The sequence below is a fragment of the Asparagus officinalis genome, chromosome 5 (assembly GCF_001876935.1).
Source record: "Asparagus officinalis chromosome 5, Aspof.V1, whole genome shotgun sequence".
In the NCBI taxonomy this organism is placed as follows: domain Eukaryota; kingdom Viridiplantae; phylum Streptophyta; class Magnoliopsida; order Asparagales; family Asparagaceae; genus Asparagus; species Asparagus officinalis.
This window is the reverse complement of record NC_033798.1, coordinates 1,194,497-1,220,164: the sequence shown is the minus strand read 5'-3', so window position 1 is coordinate 1,220,164 and position 25,668 is coordinate 1,194,497. Positions and strand designations below refer to the sequence as shown.

The window sequence follows — 25,668 nt, the reverse complement described above, 5'->3', positions numbered from 1 at the left end:
ATATTTTTGGTGACTAAAAGATTATCCATTTACTGAATTAGCTGGTGTAGAGCGAGAACGTAGCTTCGGTGAGATTATGAGGGTGAGATTATTTTTAAAAGCTTTTAAGCTATGTTAGCTTTTGGTGGTGGTTGGTTTTTTTAAACTATGTTTAGCTCTCGAGTAGAATAATAATTTGCTTGCTCGATCTTATTTTATTTAGGTAAGATGATAAGCTAGTTTTTCAAAATTGTGGAATCCTTGCTTTTTAAAATCTAGCTTATTGGGATGTTAATGAACAGGTAGGTAGAGAAAAGCCAGCTTAAAAGCCCCTTTGACCAAACAGATAAGCCTCCCTAAACACCCTCAAGAGTTGCGGAAAATGCGGTCTTGAGATTGATGAGTGCATTGAGTGGATATTAGTAATAATATTTCTTTGGACGAATTGGAGATGAATGTTTTTATAGTTTCTTTTGTTTGGCTAGTTTGAATCACATTGGAAGCTCGAGTATAGAGAGCATGTTAATATGTGGAGTAGTATGATACAGCCACGTTAGGTTTTTTTGGATAAGTCATAGAAGTACATTGTATACGCAACTAGAAAGCAACAATAAATGGAAAATATGTACCTGAATGAAAAGTTATAGATCTACCGAATTAGCTGGTGCAAAGTTGGCGAGAATAGTGCTTGAGTTTCTAGTTGCTGACTATCTGGCATTCAGATGGGTGAGGGGATGTAGAAATAATAATATTGTGTTATGTTCCGTAGCTAGTGTGCATCACATTGAAAAGACTAAGCTAAGATGATACATTTCCTCTTGCAAATTGAATACCCTTTCGGATTTGGTTAAATGCATCTGTGGGAACAATAAAAGTATGTTGTATATGGAAGTAGAAGACCGAAGTTAGTGATGCACTATATTTGTAACATGGAGTTCCTACTAGAGTTTGTCTATGGAATGATTTTTTGAGATGGATGTCTTTTTCTAATTTGTGTTGTATAGCAAGTTGGAATTGAATTAAGAGATTGAGTATAGAGAGGTTAAATTAGTGAGTCTAGCTCGATACGTCTGATATGATCATGTTAGGGTTTTCCTGAGAACTGACAGAAGTACATTGCTTATTGAACTAAAGAGCAGTAATAAATGAGAATTTGGTGAACGAAAGATTACATATTTACTGAATTAGCTGGTGTAGAGTTGTGGCAAGAATGTTGCTTCGGTGAGGTTATAGTGAAAAGAAGTCTGTCCTTAAGATGGATGCAGGAATATCAGAAGTGAGGAGTTGTGTTAATTTTGTTGACTATAGGTTCCATTGCATTGAAAGGTTAAGTTAGGACGGCATTTGTCTTCCCATATCTAGCAGATTGACCAGTCTTTTAAATTTGTTAAGTGGAAGGCAGAAATAAGTGATGCACTACATTTTTAACAAGATGACCCTAGAACAGTTTGTCTAAGAAACATGGCCTAAGGGGTAATTTATCGCCTTAATTTGTCATTCTGGATATTTAGCAAGTTTAGGTTTAAATATGTTTATATTTGCTAAAAGTACGAAAGAATATATCAAGTTGAGGGTTATATATCTTAAATGGTCTATTTAACGTAAACTTTCCAACTTGCTCTGCAGGTGTTCAAGAGCGGACCACTTTTCATTTCATCCAAAGGTTAGTTTATAACTTTTAGGAAGCTATCGCCTGTTATTCCACTTTTTATATCTTGTAATCTTGTTTGGATTTGTGAAAACAGACTTCTATGCTTTCATATCTTCATCTTTATACTGCTGCTGGCTTAACTCACTAAGCAAGAGGAGAATGAATGCCATGCTTTTTTCCTTTTCCTTTTGGTGCTCTATTAATGCTAATTCTATTCCTCATGTTGATCTTTAGGAATTGGTTGGAAGTCGTGGAAGAAGCGCTGGTTCATCCTCACCCGCACCTCTTTGGTTTTCTTCAAAAATGATCCAGTCAGTATTGTCCATTATGAACGAGTAGTTCTAGTGGATTAATTAAGTTATTTGAGCACTATTTTTTGTCTCCATAATTTTCCATGTATTACTTATGTAATTATTGGCTAATTCTGCAGAGTATTTAATTTTGGAAGTCATTCATTATTGGGAGGTGGGGATGGGAAACTTTAATTAGAAAGATAGGATATGAAATGCTGGAGTTTAGATCAAGTATATATATTATGGAAATATTTTTGTCTCTTCAATATCTGGTTGATACCCAACTTACCATCACCAATGAGCACTTATGTTTAATAGGAAGTGTTTGAAATTGTGTCATGCATTAATCCTACTACATCGAGCTTTTGTACTGTTGTAGACCGTGAAATCTTTTCTGTTAATGTTGTATTAGTAGCTTAAATCAAGTTAAATAATTGCATGTGATTTGTTGTTAAATCCACTATTAAACCTATTATATCCTATTCTAAACCTATCCTAATTCTATCTTAAAATAGGATTTTGATAGGTGTAACAGAAAATTTAACAAATAGTAAGAGTTAAAAGGTTTTAAAATTAGCATGTGAGTGTCGCTAGAGAATTTTCAGGGGGAAATTCTGTAGTTTACATTACCGAGGGTACTAAAGCAAAATTAAGAAACTTTAGGCTATCTAAGTGCAGCCGGATACAACTAGGAGTATATATGTTCAAAATAGGTGAAACTATAGGGTATTTAAGTGCAATTAAGCCTTTAAAAAAAATGAAAAGAGTGTCAGTGACTCAGTGGTTTAAACTTCTTTCTTACTGGTCTTAAATAGACAGCTGGTTAGCAACATATTAAAGCATTGGTGCTATTTCAAGCTGATGAGGTATACTGTCCAGTTAGTTGAGGAGGTTGCTCACATTTTAATTGATTAAAAAAAGGCTAGGTCAGAGAAGCTCAGGAAAGCTGCTTTCAACACTGAACATATTCTAGGTTGATACTCTAATCAATTTTAACTACTGGTTTGGTTCCTTGTGTTTTGTGTCAGTTTCTTGTCTGTCAAGCATCCAACTATTTTTGTTGCCCTTTACTATTTTTTATTATCATATTCAGGATGTCCAATAAAATGTTCCAGATAAGCCTAGGAGAAGGTACTGATTTTTACTTGATTTTTTGTAGGGTGCATTGCCACAAAGAGGTGGTGAAGTTAATCTGACTCTTGGGGGCATTGACTTAAATAATTCTGGGAGGTACGTACTCTGTTCTAACACTAGAGCTGTGTAATTATTTTTCATTTGGGGCCATTTGGTATGCATTAAATTGCAACTGCAACTGCATTTGCGAATTGCAGAAACTAGTTGCATTTGTAATTTCCATAGCAGGCAGTTTTCAGCAAAAGGAACAACTGTAAACTTCATTTTGCAAATTGTAACTGCAGTTGCAGTTGTAATTTTATGCAAACCAATCCCTTTATGTTGATAGAATATACTACATAGTACATATGATTTGCAATTGCTATTTGCAGCGTGGTGGTTAGAGAAGATAAGAAGTTGTTGACTGTTCTATTTCCTGATGGCCGTGATGGGCGTGCATTCACCCTAAAGGTGTTTTATTATACTTCTGACTTTTACACATTCAGCTTTACTGTAGGAGGAGAGCAAACATTTTCATGCTTTCTCCTTTTTTCTTGTTATATAACACTTTGTTGTTGTTTAAGTATTTTCTATGTATGTATCAGGCAGAGACATCAGAGGATCTATTTGAATGGAAAGCAGCACTAGAACTTGCCCTTGCACAAGCTCCAAATGCTGCACTTGTGATGGGACATAATGGAGTATTTCGGAATGACAATGCTGATACTTTTGAAGGATCAACACAGGCTTGTATGTACCTCATGGTTTCCAATTATTTTATCTATGGTGCATGAGACATGAAATGTTATGTAACATTTAGTTTTTTATATAGTGTCTAATTTGTTGATTTCATCGATTATATATGCATTTATATAGGGAGAAACAAGCGCCCCATCAAGTCCTTAGTTGTTGGTAGACCAATATTGCTTGCACTTGAAGACATTGATGGGGGACCTTCCTTCCTTGAAAAAGCATTACGCTTTTTGGAGAAATATGGTAAGCTCTTAGTGTAATGTCTGAATGTCCGTGCTCCTGATATTTTGTGCCCTTGTTTCCCTAAAACATGTCTCTTCCAGATGGAATTTGCTGAGTAGAACTTCCTTTTGTTTTCATTGGATGCTTGGATATTACTTTTCCATGCTGTAGGCTGACAGGTCACTTTTACCGCAAATTAACTTAGTAAATAAATGTGAGTATATATGCACAAATAGGTAATTATATAATCATATGATAATTACCTGCCTCTAGTATGGAGCTTTAATTTTCCCTTTTCCTGGGTAAACAATATTTTAACACTGCATAATATTCATGCGTGTCATCTAACTTGAAGGAATTCTTTTAAATATTCTGAAAGCCTTATATTTCATATTGATTGAGTTAAATCAGTTTGTCGCATTGACTTTCTACTTGCAACACATTAAATTATCTTCAATAGCCCCTGACACTTGTTTCCGTTGATTTAATTTATTTTTGACTATGCAGATCTTGAACAAAGTTCTAGATACCATATATTGATTATCTAACTTACATTCCAGCATTGTGGAACCATCATATTTATTTCCATGGCATAAAATATTTATACTATCGTACTTCTGCATATGGTCGCATTTCCAGCAAAGAAAACTTGCTGTAAAGCCCAGCAGTCAGCTAGTGAAAATGTTTTACATGGAAGAGTGTTTAAAAACTTTCAGAGAAAATTCTAGGGAGAGATAATTTTTTGCCCTTTCTTTTTCTTAATTTTTTCCTTTCTTTTTCTTTAGAAATTAACGTTTCTCTTGCTCATATTTGAGAGAAATTGGTCATTACTCCTTGTCAGTTCTTTTAGTGTGATTGAGGAAAGCCGAAAGGTAACTTCTTTCACATCTTTGTAGTCCAGATGGTATTTTGGAGTCGGTTTGTTCTATAGCATGCAAGGGTATTTTGAGCGTGAAGTTGTTAAAGTGTCCCAAGAGTATGTAATTGATTAATGCATCTTCTTATATCTTATGCGTTAAGTTGCTAACAAATACTTCAACTTCATTGAGTATAAGACAATACTAGAATAGTGAAATCCTTAATTTATATTTTGTGGCATGTTTGACCTCGGTACACTGTCCTTTTCCAAGTGGTTATAGTTGCTAGTTTAAAGTTATGTTTGTTACGGTTTGGAAGACCCATTATGGAGATGGACTAGGCTGACTAAAAAAGGATTAATCCTATTTGGGTCATGAGTTCAAGCATGTTTAACCATTTATCCACCTTGCTTTCTATCCGATGTGGGAAAATCCTACCCTTATGCCTTTCCCAAACCAAATACCACACTTTAACCGAATGAATGGGTGACACACTCCACAATGTTCAGCATTATGTTTCCTACTTTTCTGTTATATCTTTTTGAGTCAATCATTTTATAACTGTTGCACTTTATAAAGTAGGCCTAACTGCATGATTAGAAACTTCTGACTTTTGTATGTGTGCTCTTAAAAGTGAACTAATAAGCACCGTGACCAATCTACAACAGGAATAAAAGTAGAAGGAATCTTGCGACAATCAGCTGATGTTGAGGAGGTTGATAGGAGAGTACGAGAATACGAGCAAGGTTGCAAAAAAGTCTTCAGTTTTTTCTTCTTCTGTATCAATTCTTTAGAAGAAAGTTTAAGTAGTTTTAAACTCTTGAATTCTTCAAACATCTTGATGTTCATTTGTCTTAACATTCTTCGAGGTTCTTTAACTTCAGTACTGCTGTAACCAAAGATTATTTTCCTAATTTTACCAGGAATGACTGAATTCACATCAGATGAGGATGCCCACGTTATTGGTGACTGTATTAAGGTCTTTATTTTTTAATAATTCCTGACAAGTTGCAAACCTCCATCTTTTGCTTGAAATTATCTTTGTGAATGCTGACATGTGGAACTTTTTCCTTCAGCATGTTCTTCGGGAGCTTCCATCATCTCCAGTTCCTGCATCCTGCTGTACAGCATTACTAGAAGCATATAGTAGGCCATCTTACCTCTATTGGTTTTTATTGTGCTTCTTACTGAAATGATGTCATATTTTCCATGGCACATTTTTTACTCTGGGTATCAACTACATTAACAGTTAGCAGCTGTTTTGATAACTTACTGCAACCTATAACAGTTTTTACGTTATCCTTGCTAGTTCTGTTATAACTTGTATTTTTTCATTGTTGTTGAAAAATAAAAGACCAGCAATTTTGTCAAAGTTACCTTTTTGCCTTAATCTCTGCCAGCTAATTATTTTTGCCCTTTGTTGAAGCTATCAGAGATACTGATCATCTATTTCAATATTTTCTGTACATTGTTGACGATGAACATGAAAACTATGGGCATGCTACTGTGATTTTTTTGGAAACAATGAGCACAACAAACTAATAAATAATCCTTCTCAGCAGTGACCAACTTTTTTGCTAACTCACTGCAACCTGTAGCTATTTTGTGTTATCCTTACTAGTTCTTCTGTTATAGCTCACATAAAGTCTGCAACCTGTACATTTTATTGTTACTAAAAGAAGTATTAATCTAACTTCACCTGCATTACCATTTTCTCCTGGTTTTTGCCTGTCATTTGTTACGACATTTTAACTTTCTTGAAATTATCGGAGGTAACTAATCATCCTTTTAAGTACTTTATTTCACTGTCTTTCTTGTATAAAAATTTGAAGTTAGATTTGTTTGTTAGAGGTAACTAATCATCCTTCTAAGTACTCCATTTCACTTTTTTTCTTGTATAAAAATTTGAAGTTAGATTTGTTTGTCAGAGGTAACTAATCATCCTTTTTAAGTAAGTTTTCATCCTTTTAAGTTCTTCATTTCACTATCTTTCTTGTCCAAAAATTTGAAGCTGGATTTATTTATTTGCTTTTTTTTATGATAAGGATTGGAACACAAGGAAGCTCGAGTGAATGCCATGCGCTCTGCAGTATTAGAGACATTCCCAGAACCAAATCGTCGTTTGCTTCAGAGGTTATATTTCTAGTTTAGTAATATTTCTAGATAATCCTTTGTCCTTCTATGTGATATCATTTTATCGTTCTAGTTTATGTATGTGAGTCTAGGTATGTTTTCCTTATGCTTTTAAAATTTAAATCATTGTTTATAGCTATCATTTTAAGCGTATCTTTTTGCTGTCGTTTTTTTATGTTTTCAAAGATTATATAAAATTGTCTAGTCTTCTAGAGTTGTTTTCTCCTCAATCTCTGAACATCTCAAGTCTTGAGTTACAACTGACTTTTGGAAACAAGAGACCCATGTTTTGGATTGCTTGTTTTCAAATAGAAAAAGAACATTTTCCTGATTCTTTTATAAGCTTATCTTCAATAGCCTCCAGATTGTCTTGTTTTTATTCGACCTTTTGAGTATGCATGGTTTCAAGTTGGTCAACTCCTCCTTATTGGTTATTTTTTTTGTTAGTATGTTCGGTTTCTTTCATAAGTTTATAATATTCTTTACGACCTTTATTTCATTCTTTCAACCTCAGGATATTGAAGATGATGCACACAATTGCTGCACATACTGCTGAAAATCGGATGACAGCATCTGCTGTTGCTGCATGTATGGCACCTTTGTTACTGCGACCACTATTGGCAGGTGAATGTGAGCTAGAGGATAATTTTGATTTGAACGATGATAGCTCTGCTCAGCTTCTGGCTGCTGCAAATGCTGCCAATAATGCTCAGGCGATCATCACAACTCTCTTAGAGGAATACGAGAATATATTTGATGTAAGGTTCTCGCCACTGACACTTTAATTGTTTATTTTTACTGAACAAAATAGTTTGAACTATGCAGATTGTTTTATACCTTGGTTGAATTTCACACAGATTATGTGAGACATATTCTGTTGTTGGACATGGGACACGTTGGACTTCATATAAATAATTGAGACAGCTTCTCGTATTAGGGTGTTGGACCTGTTACTCAAAATATCACACATTATCTAGTGTTAGTCTGGATTACATTTGAATTCAGATGGTTAAGGTTCAATTAGGCTTATAAATCGCCTAGAAAAAGATGAACTTGATATGAAAGGAACGAGTTTCCAAAAGTTTAGCTACACTTTAATTGTTATGTTGTCTGCTCAAGTCAGAGATTCTTTTTCATCCTAGATTATTAATGTTAATAACTCAGAAAATTTGCTGGCCATCATTTTTATGGGCGATGTATCTGCTATTACAATACAAATGGTTAAATCTTCTTTTGATGGTATATTTAAAATTGTTCAAAGTATATGGCTTTAGTTTAATGCTTGGCTAAGATTTGCATCTTTTAGTTCCAAGAGTTCAATCCCTTCTAAGAAGCACCATAGTTTAGAATCCACTGCAGAGTCCTGTAAGTATTTCACATTTTTATATGACAAAAAAGTGTTGTCAAGCAATAGGGAAGTGAAGTGTGATAAAAAGCGACATTGTGACAAATATAATGACTACAAGTAGCGGCTAATTATCTCACTTTTTTAGCCTAAAAGAAGGGTGATAACAAGTAACGGAGACATGGTTGTGATAGTTTTGCATTGATGAGAGAAGTATGCATAAATGTAAGAAATCTTTTAAGAGTGGAAGTATCTATTTACATGGATAAAAGAACCTATATCAGAAAACGGTGATAGTGTAGTAAATACAAGTATCTCTGTCTTCAATAACCTGTAGATTAACCACTGCCATTGGTGTTGGATGGAAGCTTGTGCCATTACATATTTCATAGTGTAGAATTGAGAATTTGGGGGAAATCTACTAGAGAAAATGTGCTAATGGTGTAGTAGAGCGACGACAATCATATGAAATCTAAGAAACAAGGCTTTTAGCTCTCATCCTTACGAAAGATGGTTCTGTTGCTGGCTGGTTGCATTATTTACAGGAAAAGGTTCATTTATCCATATAGCCTTTGATGTCACTACTTTATTCCCAGTAATGTTCTATGGAAATTGTTGATTCAGTTTACTGAGTGTTATGCATTCCTTGATGTTTTCCTTCGCAGGACGATACTCTACATAGATGCTCTTTTTCACCCGATTCTCAATCCGACGGGACTGGTAGTGAGGAATCAACAGATGATGACAAATCAGAAGCCGATGAAAATGGATATCATGACATAGAGAATGACATAGACATGGACATGGAAACAGGTGACGATCCAGAACGTGTACTTAGTGCAAAAATGAGCGAAAGCAGTGGATCTGCTGGCAGTGACCTTTATGACTACAAGGTTTCTATTTATCCATCTCCCATAAATTTAAAACTATTTTTGATCTGTTCCATTCATATTTTTAAATTAAATATGAATCTAAGCCTTCTATTTTCTCAAGTAGGTTTCATCATCTCTCATATGGCTCTATGAAAGTATTTTCTTTTAATTTTCAGCTGCTATTTGTTTTTTCTCTTGACTGTCACCGTGGAAACCATAACCCACAGTTTATGGAAATTATATTTACATTTTTAAAAAACTTTTGCACCTAGCGGAATTTTTTGGGGCTCATTTACTTCCTTTGTGTATTAACCAAAGGTGATCTAATATTTGTATACTATTTTGAGACCTATTTAGGCTGACTGACCATAATCAATTACCTTGTGCATTAAACCAAGTTAACAAAATTGACAGAAATTGGTTAGTTCATCTTATGTCCGACATGTTCTTGTAATAAGAATAAAAGCCGATGCTTCACAATTGTTGCTGGCACTTGGATTTTTTAATAGTTGGAATAACACAGTACCTCAGAGATAACTTCCTTTCATTAGGCATATATTCATTATTCACCAGTACAGTGCTAGTACAACTGGTTTATACCTATCCTACATGTATCTTCCTGCACTTATTAATTTCACTCTTGCAACTTTCATCCCATATTCTGCTAATTCTAACAACTTAACAATATCAATCTTCTAATAGATGTATGAATGGAAGTGTGTGCTCTATTTTCCTTCTCAGTTCTCACAGATTAGGTAACATTTTCATTCAAATTGATATTTCTTCTTACTTCAGCTTGATATTTTCTGTTATAATCAGGTAATCTTGATGGTAGTTGTTGGGTTTAATAATAGATCTCATTTGATTTCAATCATTAGTTTTTTTAGTTCCTTTTGAAATTTAGGGGTATAGTTATAACAATGTTGAAAATAACGGTAACGCATAACATTACGTTCCACCTCCTATTAAGAATTAAAGGAAAGAAAAACATAACACATATCTTAGATTATTTTGTTTATAAATTATTTACATATTTTACAAATACAAACTATTCATAATGACTTTAATATTTAGAATCATCATAATTTTCAAACATAACATCGTACTTGCGGACAAACTATTTTCTTACTGTTTAATTTAAAAGTATATAAAAGATGTTCATAATATATTTAAGAATTTGGAACAAAATATCATAGGTTTATAATACAAAAATATTTTTAATAATTATTTTTTATTTTAATATAGGCCATATGGATTCACTAGGAAGTATCACAATCAAATACCCAAATATATAATCATAAATTTATAGCTCTTTCAGAAGTATATTCGTTTTATTAGTCATATTCATAATTTCACGATCACATAATGATGTCGTCGAAACAAGACAGGAGGGCTTAACAAACAATTCAAAAGTAATTACTTAACTACTTCAAGTTTTGAGAAGTCCCTAGAACTTATATTGAAATAGCATATTTTATACATGTATCTTGAAATAATGCATGTTATATTGAGATAACGTAAGTTATATTGAGATAACACATTTTATTATAATGACGTACAGTTACGATGTCGCTAAGTTATTTCATAGGGTTAAGTAACATTTAGGGTCTGTTAGGTTGCGTAACGCAACATGACGAGTTTTTTCCAACTATGATTATAAGAACAAGGGCATTTTATGATTAAGATGTTCATTTGACTGGCACACGGCCTATTTTCTCTTCTCATAGACTAGGTAATGTTTTTATACAAATTGGTGTTTCTCCTTTTCCTCTTGATATTTTCTGTTATAATCAGGTAAGCTTGATGTTAGTTATAGGGTTTACTAATAAATCTCATTTGATTTCAATCATTATTATTTTTAGTAATTTGTTCCTTTTAAAATTTAAGGGCATAGTTATAAGAACATGGGCATTTTGTGATTAAAATGTTAATTTGATTGGCACGTGACCACTTTGGATGGCAGTGGGTAGACATGTTAACGAAGTAAGCATTTTTTGGGGTGGTTGGGTAATAGTGGGGAAAGTGTTAAAGAGGGGGAAAAAGATGATTATGTGTTATCACGGTACTTTTGTTTTGGTTCTGATTTTCTTATTTAAGTGAAAATAGTGGAACCAAACGTTTCTCAGACTAAAGCCTGATGAACTTGCCAAAATTTTCATTTTTTTATATGCTACTGATAACACAGTGTATATGCATTGTAATTGTTACCAAATTCTAAATGCCCTTCTGGTAATATTTCATGCTTTTACAGTTTACACATACGAAGCGTTAGTATTAAATCTATTATATTTATAGAGACAAATTAAAATGTTTCCCCTTCTTCAGGTAGGCTAAGATATCAAACTACTTTGTCAGATGACCTTTATCTCACAGTGCCTTGTTCAATGCGCATGCTAGTTCTACCATTCTGTACATGTAGTGCTTCAAAATTCGTGAGGCAACTCATTATATCAATGTATTAATTATCTTTAACAAATGCTTGTCAAGTTTTTGATACCTGAACACCTGGTGTTTCAGTTAACCAGACATAAAGCTGTATGCATTTCTTTGAGCTAATTTAAGAAAGGTCACATGTAGTGCAGCTGATCATGTTCCTATATTTATTATTACATCTCTCCAGAACATTCTCTTGTCTTTTTCATGTAGTGAACCAGGTAGCTGAATCTTTTCGGTTTGCTTGTTTGTTCTTGGTTTCTTAATATGTACTGATGTTATTCTTAAAATACAGGTTTTCGCTGGTAATGATTCAGGTGCTGAATCTCCTAAAGATATTCATGCTTCGGAGAAAAATATTGAACCTGATATAAGTTCACAACCCCAATATAGTGGAAATGGTTTGACGAACACAAATCATGAGAACTCATTGAGGGAGAAGGACACTTCTAGTGCTTTACCTGTGCGGGAGTCTACACTATCAATGGGAGAGATCCTGTCCTCCTTGGATAGTGTCTCTTTTACATCTAATGTAAATGAATACCGTGCTGAGAAAAACCAAAATAGAGTTAATGGATCAAATAGCCATGTAAAGCGCAACAATTTTTGGGGGCGCAACAATGTGAGTTTCAGTTTCTTTTGATGCATTGCTTGTGCAGCTCTTAAATTTAATCTTAACAACGCATGATATTGTTATTATAAACTCTTGCTTTCTTTTTGTGTGTGATTCTGTTTAAAATCTATTTGTTCTTTTTTATTTATTCTGTTTAAATAACGACCATGTGGTTTCACTTGTTCATATTTTCTGAATTACATCTTTTTTAAAATATTTTCCATGCTACTAATAAACATGATTTCAAATCTTTAAATGCTTTTAGGTTTTAGCTGATTTGTAATATCCTATGGATTCGTCTCCTTTTGACTCTTCGTCAAAATAAAATGTTCTTATTCAAAATAAAATGTTCTTAGTTTAACTGTAATAAGAAATGACATTTGTTTGCTTTAAGTAGTTGAGTACTGCCTTCCTGATACATTTTTACTTTGTAGGTTAAAAAGAATCAGTCAGTAGAATCAGTTAACTCATCTGGTGAAGAAGAGTAAGTTCTTTATTACTTCCCTTAGATATTTTGGTTACTGAATCATGTTTCAATTGCTTAATTCTTGGCCTTGCAGTTCTATCTTTGCATCTTCTTTTCTCATTTATTTTTTGTGGTTTCTATGGATTACATCCTGCAGGTTAAGATAGCATGGTGAAAGAAGTAACAAACTTATACATATCAACATTTATTTTAAATTTTATCTGAATGAAATAGTTTGTATAATATAATTCAATGTATTTTCATATGGATAGGTTGACTGTGCAATTGCTTATGATGAAAAAAGCATCTCCTTGTTACTCCTGAACTGTCCACACATATCTAACTTAACATGTTACCAATGTAAAGGGGTTTTAAAGTGTTCAAGTCTTGGTTAATTTTTGGAAAGCTCTATGCTCCAGAACATTGGTCTAATTAACATGGCACTTTTGTTTGCTAATTAGTACATGCGGAAAAAAACTTAAGATATTAGATTTTGATGTTTAGGATGTAAATTGACCTGAACCAAGTGTATTTTGAATTTCGTTGTTCTGTCATTAAATTTAAATGGAAAGAATTTCCTCGGAATCCTTCTCAAAGTAGCAAAGACTGTATGCTTCATTTGTTGATTGATGTCTTGATAAACTACTTAGCACCTATGCTTGACACAGTTCATACTTAAACATTGCTTCATATAACTGTTGGTTTCTGATCGGAATTTCTGCTGAACAATCAGAAGTGTTCTCAACTTTCTGTTTCTACTTTCTACTGGTGTCTGCAAGGAAGTAAAACCTAAAATGTGAGAGATTGGGAAGGCTACTGTCAACTAGTGGACAAATTAGATGCCTTCAACTAGGGGTCCGGTTTATATATGTATATTTCTTTTGACAGTAGTCGTAAAAGTTCGTTTCATTCTTAATTTAATAGTGATATCTGACAGCAAAAGAAAACTTGCTTGATAGTTGTTATCAATGGTAGATTTCTTATAGATCTTCACTTTAATGGGAGCTTTCAGACAAACAAACTTTTATTAAGATTGCAGGAACTTGCTCCAGAATTTCTTAAATATTTCGGACAGAACCAAGAAGTTAATCACCCGAAGAAGTTAGAAAATATAATATACAACCACAAATTCATATGAAATATAAAGTGTTCCTTTATCCTTTTTCCCCATTTTATAACAAGGAGTATGCAAGCTTGGGTAGATTTGACATTTAACTAGACTCTGCTGTCCCTTTTAAGATTATAGAGATACTTGCACAATGTAAACTCATGTCAATTGTTTTCAGCATTACCCATTTTACATTCAGTTGTATCTTTCACAGCGTGTGAGTGTACAACTGTTACAGCTGAGACCAATACAATGAATTCATTATGGCCATTCACTTTGTCATATTGTTTTTTTAAAGAACAATTTTTCAAAACCGGCTGATTTTTTTTTTCAAAATCGACTGTTTTTTTTATTTATCAAAATCGACCCGGTTTTGTGATTAGCAGGCTAATCACTATCCTAAATAGTCGGGGTTGGCAGTCGGGGTTGGCAACCCCGACTATTTAGGATAGTGATTAACCTGTTAATCACCCTTTAATTAGGGTTTAACACCCTCCTAAATAGCCGGGGTTGGCAACCCCGACTATTTAGGATAGTGATTAACCTGCTAATCACAAAACCGGGTCGATTTTGATAAATAAAAAAAAACGGTCGATTTTGAAAAAAAAAAAATTCGGTCGGTTTTGAAAAATTGTTCTTTTTTAAAATGTCTTTTTTTAGTTTACTCCAGGAGTTTCTAGATTTTACTGCTTAGTTTTTTGAAACTTAGCCATAATTGAGTCACTGATTCTTGATTTTCTGATTAATTTCCTCACTTGTATAAATTTATATTTTATCGATCTATCTCAATGTTTTTGACTTGTTTCTTTATTGAGGACATTCAAATACTCGTTAAAATCGGTATAAATGTACATCATGGAGAATTATCCAAATTATTATAATTGTTATATTTAGGCTTGCTATTCAAAGGCTTGAGATCACAAAGAATGACCTCCGGATGCGAATTGCAAAAGAGGTATGATGATGAAATTATCTTAGAGCTTATATAATTTAGTACTGCAGAATTGGTTGAATATTTTACTTACACAGATGCATATACTCAGGCAAAAGGAAATGCCATTCTGCAAGCAAGTTTGGAGAGAAGAAAGCAGGCTTTGCATGAGCGTCGCTTAGCATTGGAACAAGATGTAAATATTTTCCTGGACTACTATGGAAGCCTCTATTTTTGTAATGCATTTTGTTTTACTTGTTTGAATACCATGCATGCACATAGAAACAAATAGATAATCTACAATAAAAGATATGATAACAATCTACATGGTGATTATTAAAAATAGGGTACAGTTCCTGCTATTCATAAAATGTAATCTAATATTTTCTGAATTAAAATGTAATATATCATTGCTGTGTTTTCTTCTATGCAAAGTTTGAAATTCTGTTACTGAGTATGAAGTGAGACTTTATAGACTTGCATTGTAGACAGATCCTAACTTTTCGAGATATACTAAAATATAGTCATATTGGTTTAATTACTTATATCATATTAGATACTGAGACCCATGGCTTTGATTTCAAGAACCTGATTGATTTTTGTTTGAACCAAGATTTAGAACCTTCCCTTCTACTATTATCTTTCCAAACTCGTATTCTTTTTCAGTGTCATTTTGTTGTAAATAAATGAAAGACAAGGTCAAAATGGATACAGAAAAGAATCATCTGCTTTTATGCTTCACTAGCTACATGGATTTCATTATATTATATCCAAATTGTATCATGTTTTATGCAAACTGTGGCTCTCCTATTTTGATAATTTATGACCTTTCTGAATACGATACTCGTATTCAATTTATAGAGTACATACTGTGTTGTACTTATTCAGTATTAATATTCAGACACATGGGTTCTTGTCTACTACATCTCGCCTAGTTGCATTCTTGTTTGCTCAGGATATTACTTGAATCACGGGTCATATTTGCTCACAACTTGCACACTTGCCTTTAAAACCCACAATTAGAACGTCACCAACTTTAATTGAGTTTTTTATCTTTGTTTTTATCAGTTATGGCTTGTTGGAATTTGCTTTATAAGCCGCCAAATCTGAAAATGCATGTGGCATGAATTTAATATGTAGTTCTGTATTATGTTGAGGTTATTAATTGAACTTTTATGGCTAGGCAACATACTTTTTCCATAACTTTTTTATCAGTTAGCTGAACTTCCTAGGTCTCAAGACTACAAGAACAACTGCAAGCTGAGAGAGAACTTAGGGCTGCTCTGGAAGTTGGCTTAAGCATATCATCTGGACAGCTCTCAAGCTCTCGCAGTATGGATTCTAAGGTCTAAAAATTTTCTCTTCACATATGCAAAAGTAGAATATATTTGATAACATTACTCAAGCTGACTTGGTACATATTCTGAAGACAAGGGAAGAGCTAGAGGAGATTGCCCTTGCTGAAGCAGATGTAGCGAGACTGAAGCAGAAGGTTGCGGAGCTCCACTTGCAACTGAATCAACAGCGCCAAAATCATTATGGATCATCTGCTGATGACTGCAATCGCTATCAGAATCTTGGAGCTAGTCTACCTCTGCAGTAAGTAACCTGATCATTGCTTCATTTACTCGATAAAATTCTGTGTGAAGATTGTGTATTCTTTACAAATAGTAGTCTTTAGAGGTTTCTTATGTCCAGTATTTGACCGTCGCAAAGATTTTGAAGGTTTACCTATCATATATCTTTTAGGCTCCAAGCTATGTATAATTGTTTAATTAAGTTTATGATCATATTATATATACTGTTCCACTGGATACAAATATTATTTTATTTATCAGGTGAGTGTTGTTTATGCTTCTTAACTATATAACTGTTAAAGAGTATAAATATTAGTGGGGTCTTTAATATTGTATCTGAGCAACCCAAGCTCCAATCTTTCTAGCGACAAATTTAAAGGGATTAAAAAAATAATGTTGCATGAGTCTAAGTTAGCCCTCGACCTGCGGAGGCATGTTAGCGTATTGAAAGTGTCCCTGAACCCTCATTACAACTTCGGGATTTTGGTGCAGTGGCAGGGTCTTCACCACAACCAAGTTGTTTTTGATAAAAATTTCTTTTGGTAACTAAAATCAACTTCCTTATAGAAATAAGAAGTTGACAACAGTGCTGAAAAGAACTAGAAATCTGGCTGCATTTTCTTGAAGAACCCGATGAGATGTAGTCAAAAGCCTCGAAGGAAATTTATTTCATTTTGGAGATTTTTGGTTCTGCACGATTTTGTTGGAATCAATTTATGTTCATTTTCATTCATCTCGACCTTATGCCAATTGAGTATGGGTACTTCAAAATTCACGATTTTCATGGGTTCTAGTTCATGATTTTTGTCTTTTTGTTTTTCATTTTGACCCAATGACAATTAAGTATATGCCTACTTCAAAATTCATGATTTTCATGGATTATATAACCTATTATTTTTTGAATTAAGTATGCATACTTTAAAATTCACAATTTTCATTGGATGGGCAGGATTTTGCCTATTTTTGTTCCTGCCCAATCGTAGTTAAGCGTGCGTACTTCAAAGTTTCTGATTTTCTCAATTAACCTTCAATTTTTGTGCATTTTTTGTTCATTTCAACCCTATGCTTCAAAATTTACTATTGTCATGGGCTATAACCTACATCATTTTGATTCGTTTTGGTCCAATTGAAATTAAGTATGCTTGCTTAGAAATTTGTGATTTTCATGGGCTAATAAACTCACGATTTTGTCAATTTTTATTCGTTCCGTCCCGATGACAATTAAGTATGCCTAATTCAAAATTTGTGAATTTCATGGGCTATATTGTCCGTTTTCATTGAGACCGAATGACAATTAGGTACGCGTGCTTCAAAATTTACCAATTTCTTGGACTCAAACCCATAATTTTTGTTCATTTTTATTCCTTTCGACCGAATGACAAGTAGACACACTTCAAAATTCGTGACCTTCATGTCATGGACTATAACCCACAAATTTTGTGATTTTCATTCCTTTTGACCTAATGACAATTATATGAGTACTTTAAAATCTCGCAATTTTAATAGTCTATATAGCCCAAGTTTTTTGTCCCTATTCGTGCATTCCAAGCCAATAACATTTTATTATGTGTACTTCAAAATTTGCAATTTTCTTAAAGTATAATCCATGATTTTTTCCCTTTTTTGTTAATTTATACCTATTTGTAGTTAAGCATGCATATTTCACGATTTACGATTTTGGTGGGTTACAACCTATTTTTTTGTCCATTTTTGTTCGTTTAGTTTCAAAGACAATTAAGTATGTGTACTTCAAAATTTACGATTTTTGTGGAGTATAACTCTCCTTTATCCACTTTTGTTGGTTTTAACCCATTTACATTGAGGACAAATTTTCAAAACCAACCCTTTTGGGTTTTTATTTGTAAAAAACGACCGTTTTTGAAAATATTTGTAAAAACCGACCTGTTTTCAGCCCAGAGCTAAAAACAGGTCGGTTTTTACAAAAAAATTCTGAAACTTCACGGATTTTTAAATGGCTCCTAAACTTCACGGGACTTGAAGTCCCGTGAAGCTTCATAACTCTTCACACAACCTCCACGCGACTTCGAGTTTCAGTCAAATCCCACCCCATTTCTCCACTCACTCCCCCCGTTCTCCTTCATCTCCCTCCCCAATGCAGGATAATGTTTTTTATGCCTCAACCATCTCAACATTCCCAGCATTATCAAACAACCCAACAGCTTGGCGCTATCCACCGAAGACGGCAAGTTGCCGACAAACAGTTTCAGGTCCAGCGAGAAGCTCGCTTCGTCGCCGCTCACAGCCTTCTCATCCTCCACCTCGTAATCCGACGATACAGAGGATACCTTCGTCACAAACCCTAAAATCGAGCCCTCTCCCTTTCCTCGATTTGACAGTGGCGGTTGAGAAATTAGAGGAAAAGGGTAGGTTGGTAATGAGGCTGGAGAAGAGGAGGGGAGTAGAGGAGAGGTTTAGGGTTTTTGAGTTTGAGGAGATAAAGTTGGAGGCCAGGAGAGAGGAGGCCGCCATTTTTTTTTTTGGAGGATAAAGTTTTGGGGAGGGAGATGAAGGGGAATGGGGAGCCAGCGGAGAAATGGGGTGGGAATTTTTCAACATTGCAACTTTACGGGAGTTGAACTCCCGTAAAGTTTAGTGGCTTAATTAAAAATCTGCTAAACTTCACGGGAGTTCAACTCCCGTGAAGTTTCAAAAAAGTTTTTCAAAAACCGACCTGGTTTCAGCGCTGAGGCTGAAACAAGGTCGGTTTTTGCAAATATCCTAGAAACGGGTCGTTTTTTACAAATAAAAACTCAAACGAGTCGGTTTTGAAAATTTGTCCTTTACATTGATCACGTGTAATTCAAAATTTGCGATTTCATAAGCTATGGTTCATAATTTTTAACCATTTTCGTTTATTTCGTCCTAATAGCAGTTTAATATGTATATAAAATTCACAATTTTCATAGGCTATAAGCGATGTTTTTGTCCATTTCAGTTTTTTCAACCAAATCACATTTACGTATGTGTATTTCTAAATTTACGATTTTTATGGGATATAATCTATAATTTCTACATTTTTGTTTATTTCGACCTAATGACAGTTAAGTGCATATTTCGAAATTCGGGACTCTTGTAGACTCTAACACACGATTTTGTCTATTTTCATTACTTAGATCTAATGCAAAGTATGCGTATTTCAAAAATCGCTACTATTAAGGGCTATAACCTATGTTTTTTGTTTTCAATAATTTCAACAAAATGATATCAAATATGCTTACTTTGAAATTCGTGATTGTCATGGGCTTAAAACCTATGTTAATTTTTTTAAAATTTTTCAAACCCATAGCAATGAAGTATGCTTACTTTAAAATTTGTAATTTTCATGGGCTTAAAAATAACCCATAATTTTTGTCTATTTATTTCAACCCAATCGCAATTAAGTATGCATATTTCAAAATTCACGATTTTCATTGGCTTTTATTTCAACCTACAAAGTTTTTCCATTTTCATTCGTTTTAACCTAATGACAATTACATATACGTACCTCAATCCAATTTTCTTGGGTTATAACCACATGTTTTGTTCATTTTTATTTGTTTCAACCACATGACGAATTTAACATGCATACTTCAAAATTCACGATGTTATGGGCTCTAACCCTTGATTCTTGTCTAATTTTTTTTTGCTTCGACCAAATGACAATTAAATATGCCTTCTTCAAAGTTCGCAATTTTAATGGGCTATGACCTTCAGTTTTTGTTCATTTTCAACCATTTCGAGCCAATGCATGCCCACTTCAACATTCGTGATGTAATTATCTCTGAACCATGTTTTTGCTTATTTTAATTTGTTTCTACCTAATGATAATTAAGAATACATACTTCAAACTTGCGATTATCAAGGGCTATAACCCATTGTTATTTTTTATTTCCCTTTGTTTGGACCAAATGACAAAGTAGGTATGTGTAGTTCTAAATTCATGATTTTCATAAGTTACAGACACAAATTTTCCATTTTCTTTCATTTTGACTAAATGATATCTAGGTATTGTACTTCAAAATTTGAGAGTTTCATAGGCTAGCCCCCACTTTACGACTTTTCGTTCGTTGCGACCGAATGAGAATTAAGTATGGGTACTTCAAAGTTCAAAATGTTTTATGGTCTCAAATATCCGATTTGTATCCTTTTTATTTGTTTTGACCCAACACCAATTGAGTATGCGTGTTTCAAAATTCATGGTTTTCTTAGGCATATTTTTTTCTTTTCATTTTCATTCTTTTTATCCCATTGGAAATTATGTATGTTTCAAAATTCATAATTTTTTTGTGGGCAGTAACCCTTTTTTGTCCATATTCGTTTGTTTCGATCTAATGACAAATCATGTACATATATTTCAAAGTATCGATATTTAAAGGTTCGTCATTTTTATGGGCTCTACCACGTTTTTTGTCCATTTTCGTTCATTTCGAACCAATCAAAATTAAGTATGTGTACTTGAAAATTCATGATTTCATAGCCTTGAATCTATTATTTTTGTCCATTTTCGTTCATCCCGACCAAATTGCAATTAGGTGTGCCTACTTAACAAATCGCGATTATCATATGTTATAACCCATGTTTTTGTCAATTTTTGTTCGTCTCGACCAAATGGCAATTTTTGTGCACATACTTCAAAATTCATAATTATCATTGGCCATAGCTCATGAAATTTGTTCATTTTCATTTGTTTTGACCCAATGTCAATTAAGTATTAGTACTTCAATGTTTGCGATTTTTATTGGGCTTTAACCCATGATTTTGGTCTATTTTTGTTAGTTTCAATCCAATGAACATTAATGATTGCTTCAAAATTTGCGATTTCATGAGTTATAATTCATGATTGTTCTCCATATTCGTTCCTTTCGATCTAATGACAATTAAGTTTTTATAATTCAAAAATCACGATTATCATGAGCTATAACGTATGATTTTATTTTGTTCATTTTGATCAAATGGGAAATTAAGTATGCATACATCAATATCGTCGATCGTCAGCCTACCAGTTTTGTTCATTTTTATTCATTTGTATCCAATGGCAATTAAATATGCCTACTGAAAAATTAGTAATTTTCATTAGCTAACTCATGCTTTTTGTCCTCTCTCGTTCTTTTTGACCTAATCATGATTAAATATGTGTACTTCAAAATTCATAATTTTAATGGGCTCTAATACATGATGTTTGTCCAATTTCATTTGTCTTGGCTTAATAACAATTAAGTATTCATACTTCAAAACTCGCAATTATCATGCACTACAACCATGTTTTTGTCTATATTCATCTGTTTTGATTAAATGACAAATTAAATGTGTATTTCAAAATTCACGATTTTCATGAGGTATTGGCACAATTTTTGTCCATTTTTATTTGCTTCAACCAATGACAATTAAGTGTACCTACTGAAAAATTCATGATTTCCGTAGGCTATAAGTCATGCATTTGTCCGTTCTCGTTCTTTTTGACCAAATTGTGATTAATTATGCATACTTTAAAATTCACAATATTAATGGGCTCTAACCCATGATGTTTGTCCATTTTTATTTGTTTCTATTTAGTAACAATGAAGTATGTATACTTCAAAAATCATGATTATCGTGCACTATAACCACATTTTTGGGTCCATTTTTGTCCGTTTCGATCAAATGGAAATTAAATATATATTCAAAATCCACGACGACCATGTGCTTGGTATGATTTTTGTCCTTCATTCGTTGTGACCAGATGGCAATAATGTATGTGTTTTTCTAAGTTAACAATTTTCATGGCTATATAACCCACAATTTGTTTCTACATTTTCGTTTTTTTGATCCATTGATAATTGAGTATGTGTAGTTCAAAATTTGGGATTTTCTTTTTTGTGGATGTAGCCCACTTTGTCATGCAAGTTTGATTTTCTTGTCTTAATGAAAATGAAGCACGTTTACTTCAAAATTCATTTTTTGGGTAATAACCCACTTTTTGTTATTTTCGGTGGTTTCGACCCAATTGCACATGACTATGCGTATTTTAAAATTAACGATTTCATGAGCTAGAACCTAAATTTTTGTCCATTTTCGTTCATTTGGACCTTTAATATGCGTTTTTATGAGCTATAGTGCACATTTTTTTTCCTTTTCATTTGTTTTGACCTTAAATATGCAAACTTAAAAAATCACGATCATCACTGGTTATAACTTAGATTTTGTTTCCATTTTTTTATTCTAACCAAATTGTAATTTAAGTATGTGTACTTCAAAATTTGCAATTATCATTAGCTTATAACATGATTTTTGTCTTATTTTCGCTTCACACCAATGACAATTAATTATGCTTACTTCAAAATTCTCAATTTTCATGGTCTATAACATGATTTTTGTCTATTTTTGTTCATTTCAACCTAATGACAATTAAGTATGAGTATTTAAAAATTTATGATTGTTGTTGACTTTTCAATTTGTACCATTGGAAATTTAAGTATCGGTACTTCAAATTCACGATTTCATGAGCTATAATCCACATTTTCCCCCACTTTTAATTATTAGGTATGCAAACTTTAAAAATCACGATTATCGTTGGCTATAACCGAAGTTTGGTCTATGTTCGTTCCTTTCCGATAAATGACAAATTAAGTATACGAGCTTTGAAATTTGTAATTTTGATTGTAACCTACGTTTTGTCCATTTTTTGTGTTTTGACCCAATGACAATTGAGTTTGTCTACTTCAAAATTCGTAATTTTTATGGATATAACCCAATTGTAATTAAGAGTGCACACTTTAAAAATTGTGATTATCATGGATATAACCCACATTTTTGTTCATTTTCGTTCGTTCTGGTCAAATGGCAAAATAATTATGCGCACTTCGAAATTCGTGATTATCATGAGCTATAACCAACTCATTTTGTCATTTTTTTCTTCGTTTCGAGCCAATGACAACTAATTAGGCCTACTTTGAAATTCAAGATTTTCATAGGCTACGTACAATTTGTCCATTTTTATTTGTTTCGCCTCAATGACAATTAAGAATAGGTTACTTCAAAATTCAAAATCCTTATTTGTTCTAACCCACAATTCTTTATCTATTTCATTCGTTTTGACCTAAGTATCTGTATATCAAATATATCGATTATTATATTTCCTTTGTTTGCCTATTTTTGTTTGTTTTGATCAAATAGAAAATTAAGTTTGCATACTTTAAAACTAGCGATTGTTGTGGGCTATTAGAGATTATTTTTGCCCACTTACATTCATTTCGACCTAATGGTAACAAAGTTTGCCTACTTCAAACTTCGTTGTATTCATAGGTTAAGAACCCACGCTATTTTCATTTTCATTCTTTTTGAATAATGGCAATTAAGTAAGTGCATTTTAAAATCATGACTATCTTTGGCTATAACCCACGTTTTATCCATTTTTGTTCGTTTCGACTAAATGACATTAAGTATTTCAAATTTCACAATTATCGTGGACTATAATCCACGATTGATGTTCATTTTTCATGTCTCGACCCTATGGATATTTAGTATACAAACTTCAAAATTCGGGATTTCATGAGTTATATAATCTATGATTTTTAAAAATTTTGTCCGTTCTTTGAATAACAATTAAGTATGCATACTTTACCAATCACTATTATTATGGGCTAAACCTATGTTTATTCTCCATTTTTCGTTCGTCTCGACCAAATAACAAGTGTACGTACTTCAAAATTCATGATTACCTCGGGCTAACCTACGATTTTTGTCCATTTTCTGTTGTTTTGCACCAATGACAGTTTATTATGCCGACTTTAAAATTGCGATCTCATGGACTATAACCCACGATATTTAACCTGTTTTGTTCATTTTGACTGCATGATTGTATGGTACTTCAAAATTCTCTATTTTCTTGGGCTCTAACCCACGCTTATTATACATTTCTTTCGTTTTGACCTGATAACAATTAAGTTTACATATTAAAATAATCTCTATTATCATGGTTATCCTACATTTTTTGTTCATTTTCTTTCAATTCGACCAAATGACTATTTAAGTTTGCATAATTCAAAATTAGCAATTGTCATTGGCTATTAGCCACGGTTTTCGTCCATTTTATTCGTTTCATCCTAATGGCAATTAAATTTAGTTGCTTCAAAATTCGCAATTTTCATGGTTATAATCCTTAATTTTTATTGGTTTCGTCCTAATGACAATTAAGTATGCGCACTTCAAAAATCACATTTATCATTGGATGTGACCCATATTTTTGTCCATTTTCTTCGTTTTGCACCAATCAAGATCTGCGATTTTCATGAGTCATAATCTATGATTTTTGTCCATTTTCGTTCCTTTCGATCCGATGACAATTAATAATGCCTTTTCTTTAAATTCAAAGTTTTAATGAGCTCTAATTCAAATTATTTAACCATATCATTCTTTTTGACCTAATGACAACTAAGTATGCATATTTCAAAATCACAATTTTCGTGAGCTATAACTTACTTTTTTTTGTCATTTTTTGTTGGGTTCGACCTAATGACAATTGAGTATGCTTATTTCAAAGTTTGTGATTACATGAAATATAACCTACAATTTTGTCCATTTTCGTTTGTTTTGACCCATTGAAAATTAAATATGAGAACTTCAAAAGTTACAATTTTATGAGTCGTAATCCATAACTTCTTTTTTTCCATTTTCGTTCGTTCTACCTAATGGCGTTTGTGTTGTTCAAAAATCCCGATCATCATGGACTATTACCCGATTTTTTGATGAAATTTGATCTTTTTGACCAAATAGAAAATTATGATTACTTCAAAGATCGAGATTATCATAGGTTAGCCCCTAACTTTGACATTTTTTCTTTGTTTCACACCAATGCCAATTAATTATGCCTACTAGGAAATTGCGATTTTATAGGGTAGAACCTATGATGTTTCTCGATTTTTGTTCTTTGCCCCCCAATGACATGAAATATGTATATTTCAAAACTTCGCAATTTTCATGGCATCTAATCCATAATTTTCATCCATTTCATTTTCGTTCGCTTCGATCCCATAGCAATTACGTATTCGCACTTCAAAAATTGTGATTGTCAATGGGTTTAGTAACATTTTTGTCCATTTTCGTTCATTTTGACTACATGACAAATTAAGTATGAGTACCACAATATTCGGGATTATCATGGGTTATAACCTGCGTTTTTTGTCCAATTTTCTTTGACTATGACCCTTTTTCTTGTCATTTTTCGTTGGTTTGAGTATTTGACCTAATGGTAATTGAGTATGCATATTTCAAATTTGCGTTTTCATTAGCTATAATACTTAATTTCTGTCCATTTTTGTGCTTTTTGATCCAATGGACATTTAAG

General features: G+C 33.0%; 1 protein-coding gene across 1 annotated transcript in view; it reads left to right on the top strand.

Moving 5' to 3' along the window:
* Nucleotides 1,588–25,668, top strand: part of LOC109843988 (rho GTPase-activating protein 7-like) — a gene marked incomplete at its 5' end in the record, with an annotated part of 39,290 nt that continues 15,209 nt past the window's right edge. The window contains 18 exons of the mRNA XM_020412997.1: nt 1,588–1,642; nt 1,865–1,941; nt 3,083–3,153; nt 3,429–3,507; nt 3,642–3,786; nt 3,913–4,032; nt 5,537–5,614; nt 5,792–5,847; nt 5,945–6,014; nt 6,914–7,001; nt 7,516–7,759; nt 9,012–9,239; nt 11,947–12,273; nt 12,699–12,748; nt 14,733–14,793; nt 14,882–14,965; nt 16,002–16,115; nt 16,199–16,368. Coding sequence (XP_020268586.1) covers nt 1,588–1,642; nt 1,865–1,941; nt 3,083–3,153; nt 3,429–3,507; nt 3,642–3,786; nt 3,913–4,032; nt 5,537–5,614; nt 5,792–5,847; nt 5,945–6,014; nt 6,914–7,001; nt 7,516–7,759; nt 9,012–9,239; nt 11,947–12,273; nt 12,699–12,748; nt 14,733–14,793; nt 14,882–14,965; nt 16,002–16,115; nt 16,199–16,368 — 2,117 coding nt within the window. The remainder of the gene's footprint in view (nt 1,643–1,864; nt 1,942–3,082; nt 3,154–3,428; nt 3,508–3,641; nt 3,787–3,912; nt 4,033–5,536; nt 5,615–5,791; nt 5,848–5,944; nt 6,015–6,913; nt 7,002–7,515; nt 7,760–9,011; nt 9,240–11,946; nt 12,274–12,698; nt 12,749–14,732; nt 14,794–14,881; nt 14,966–16,001; nt 16,116–16,198; nt 16,369–25,668) is intronic.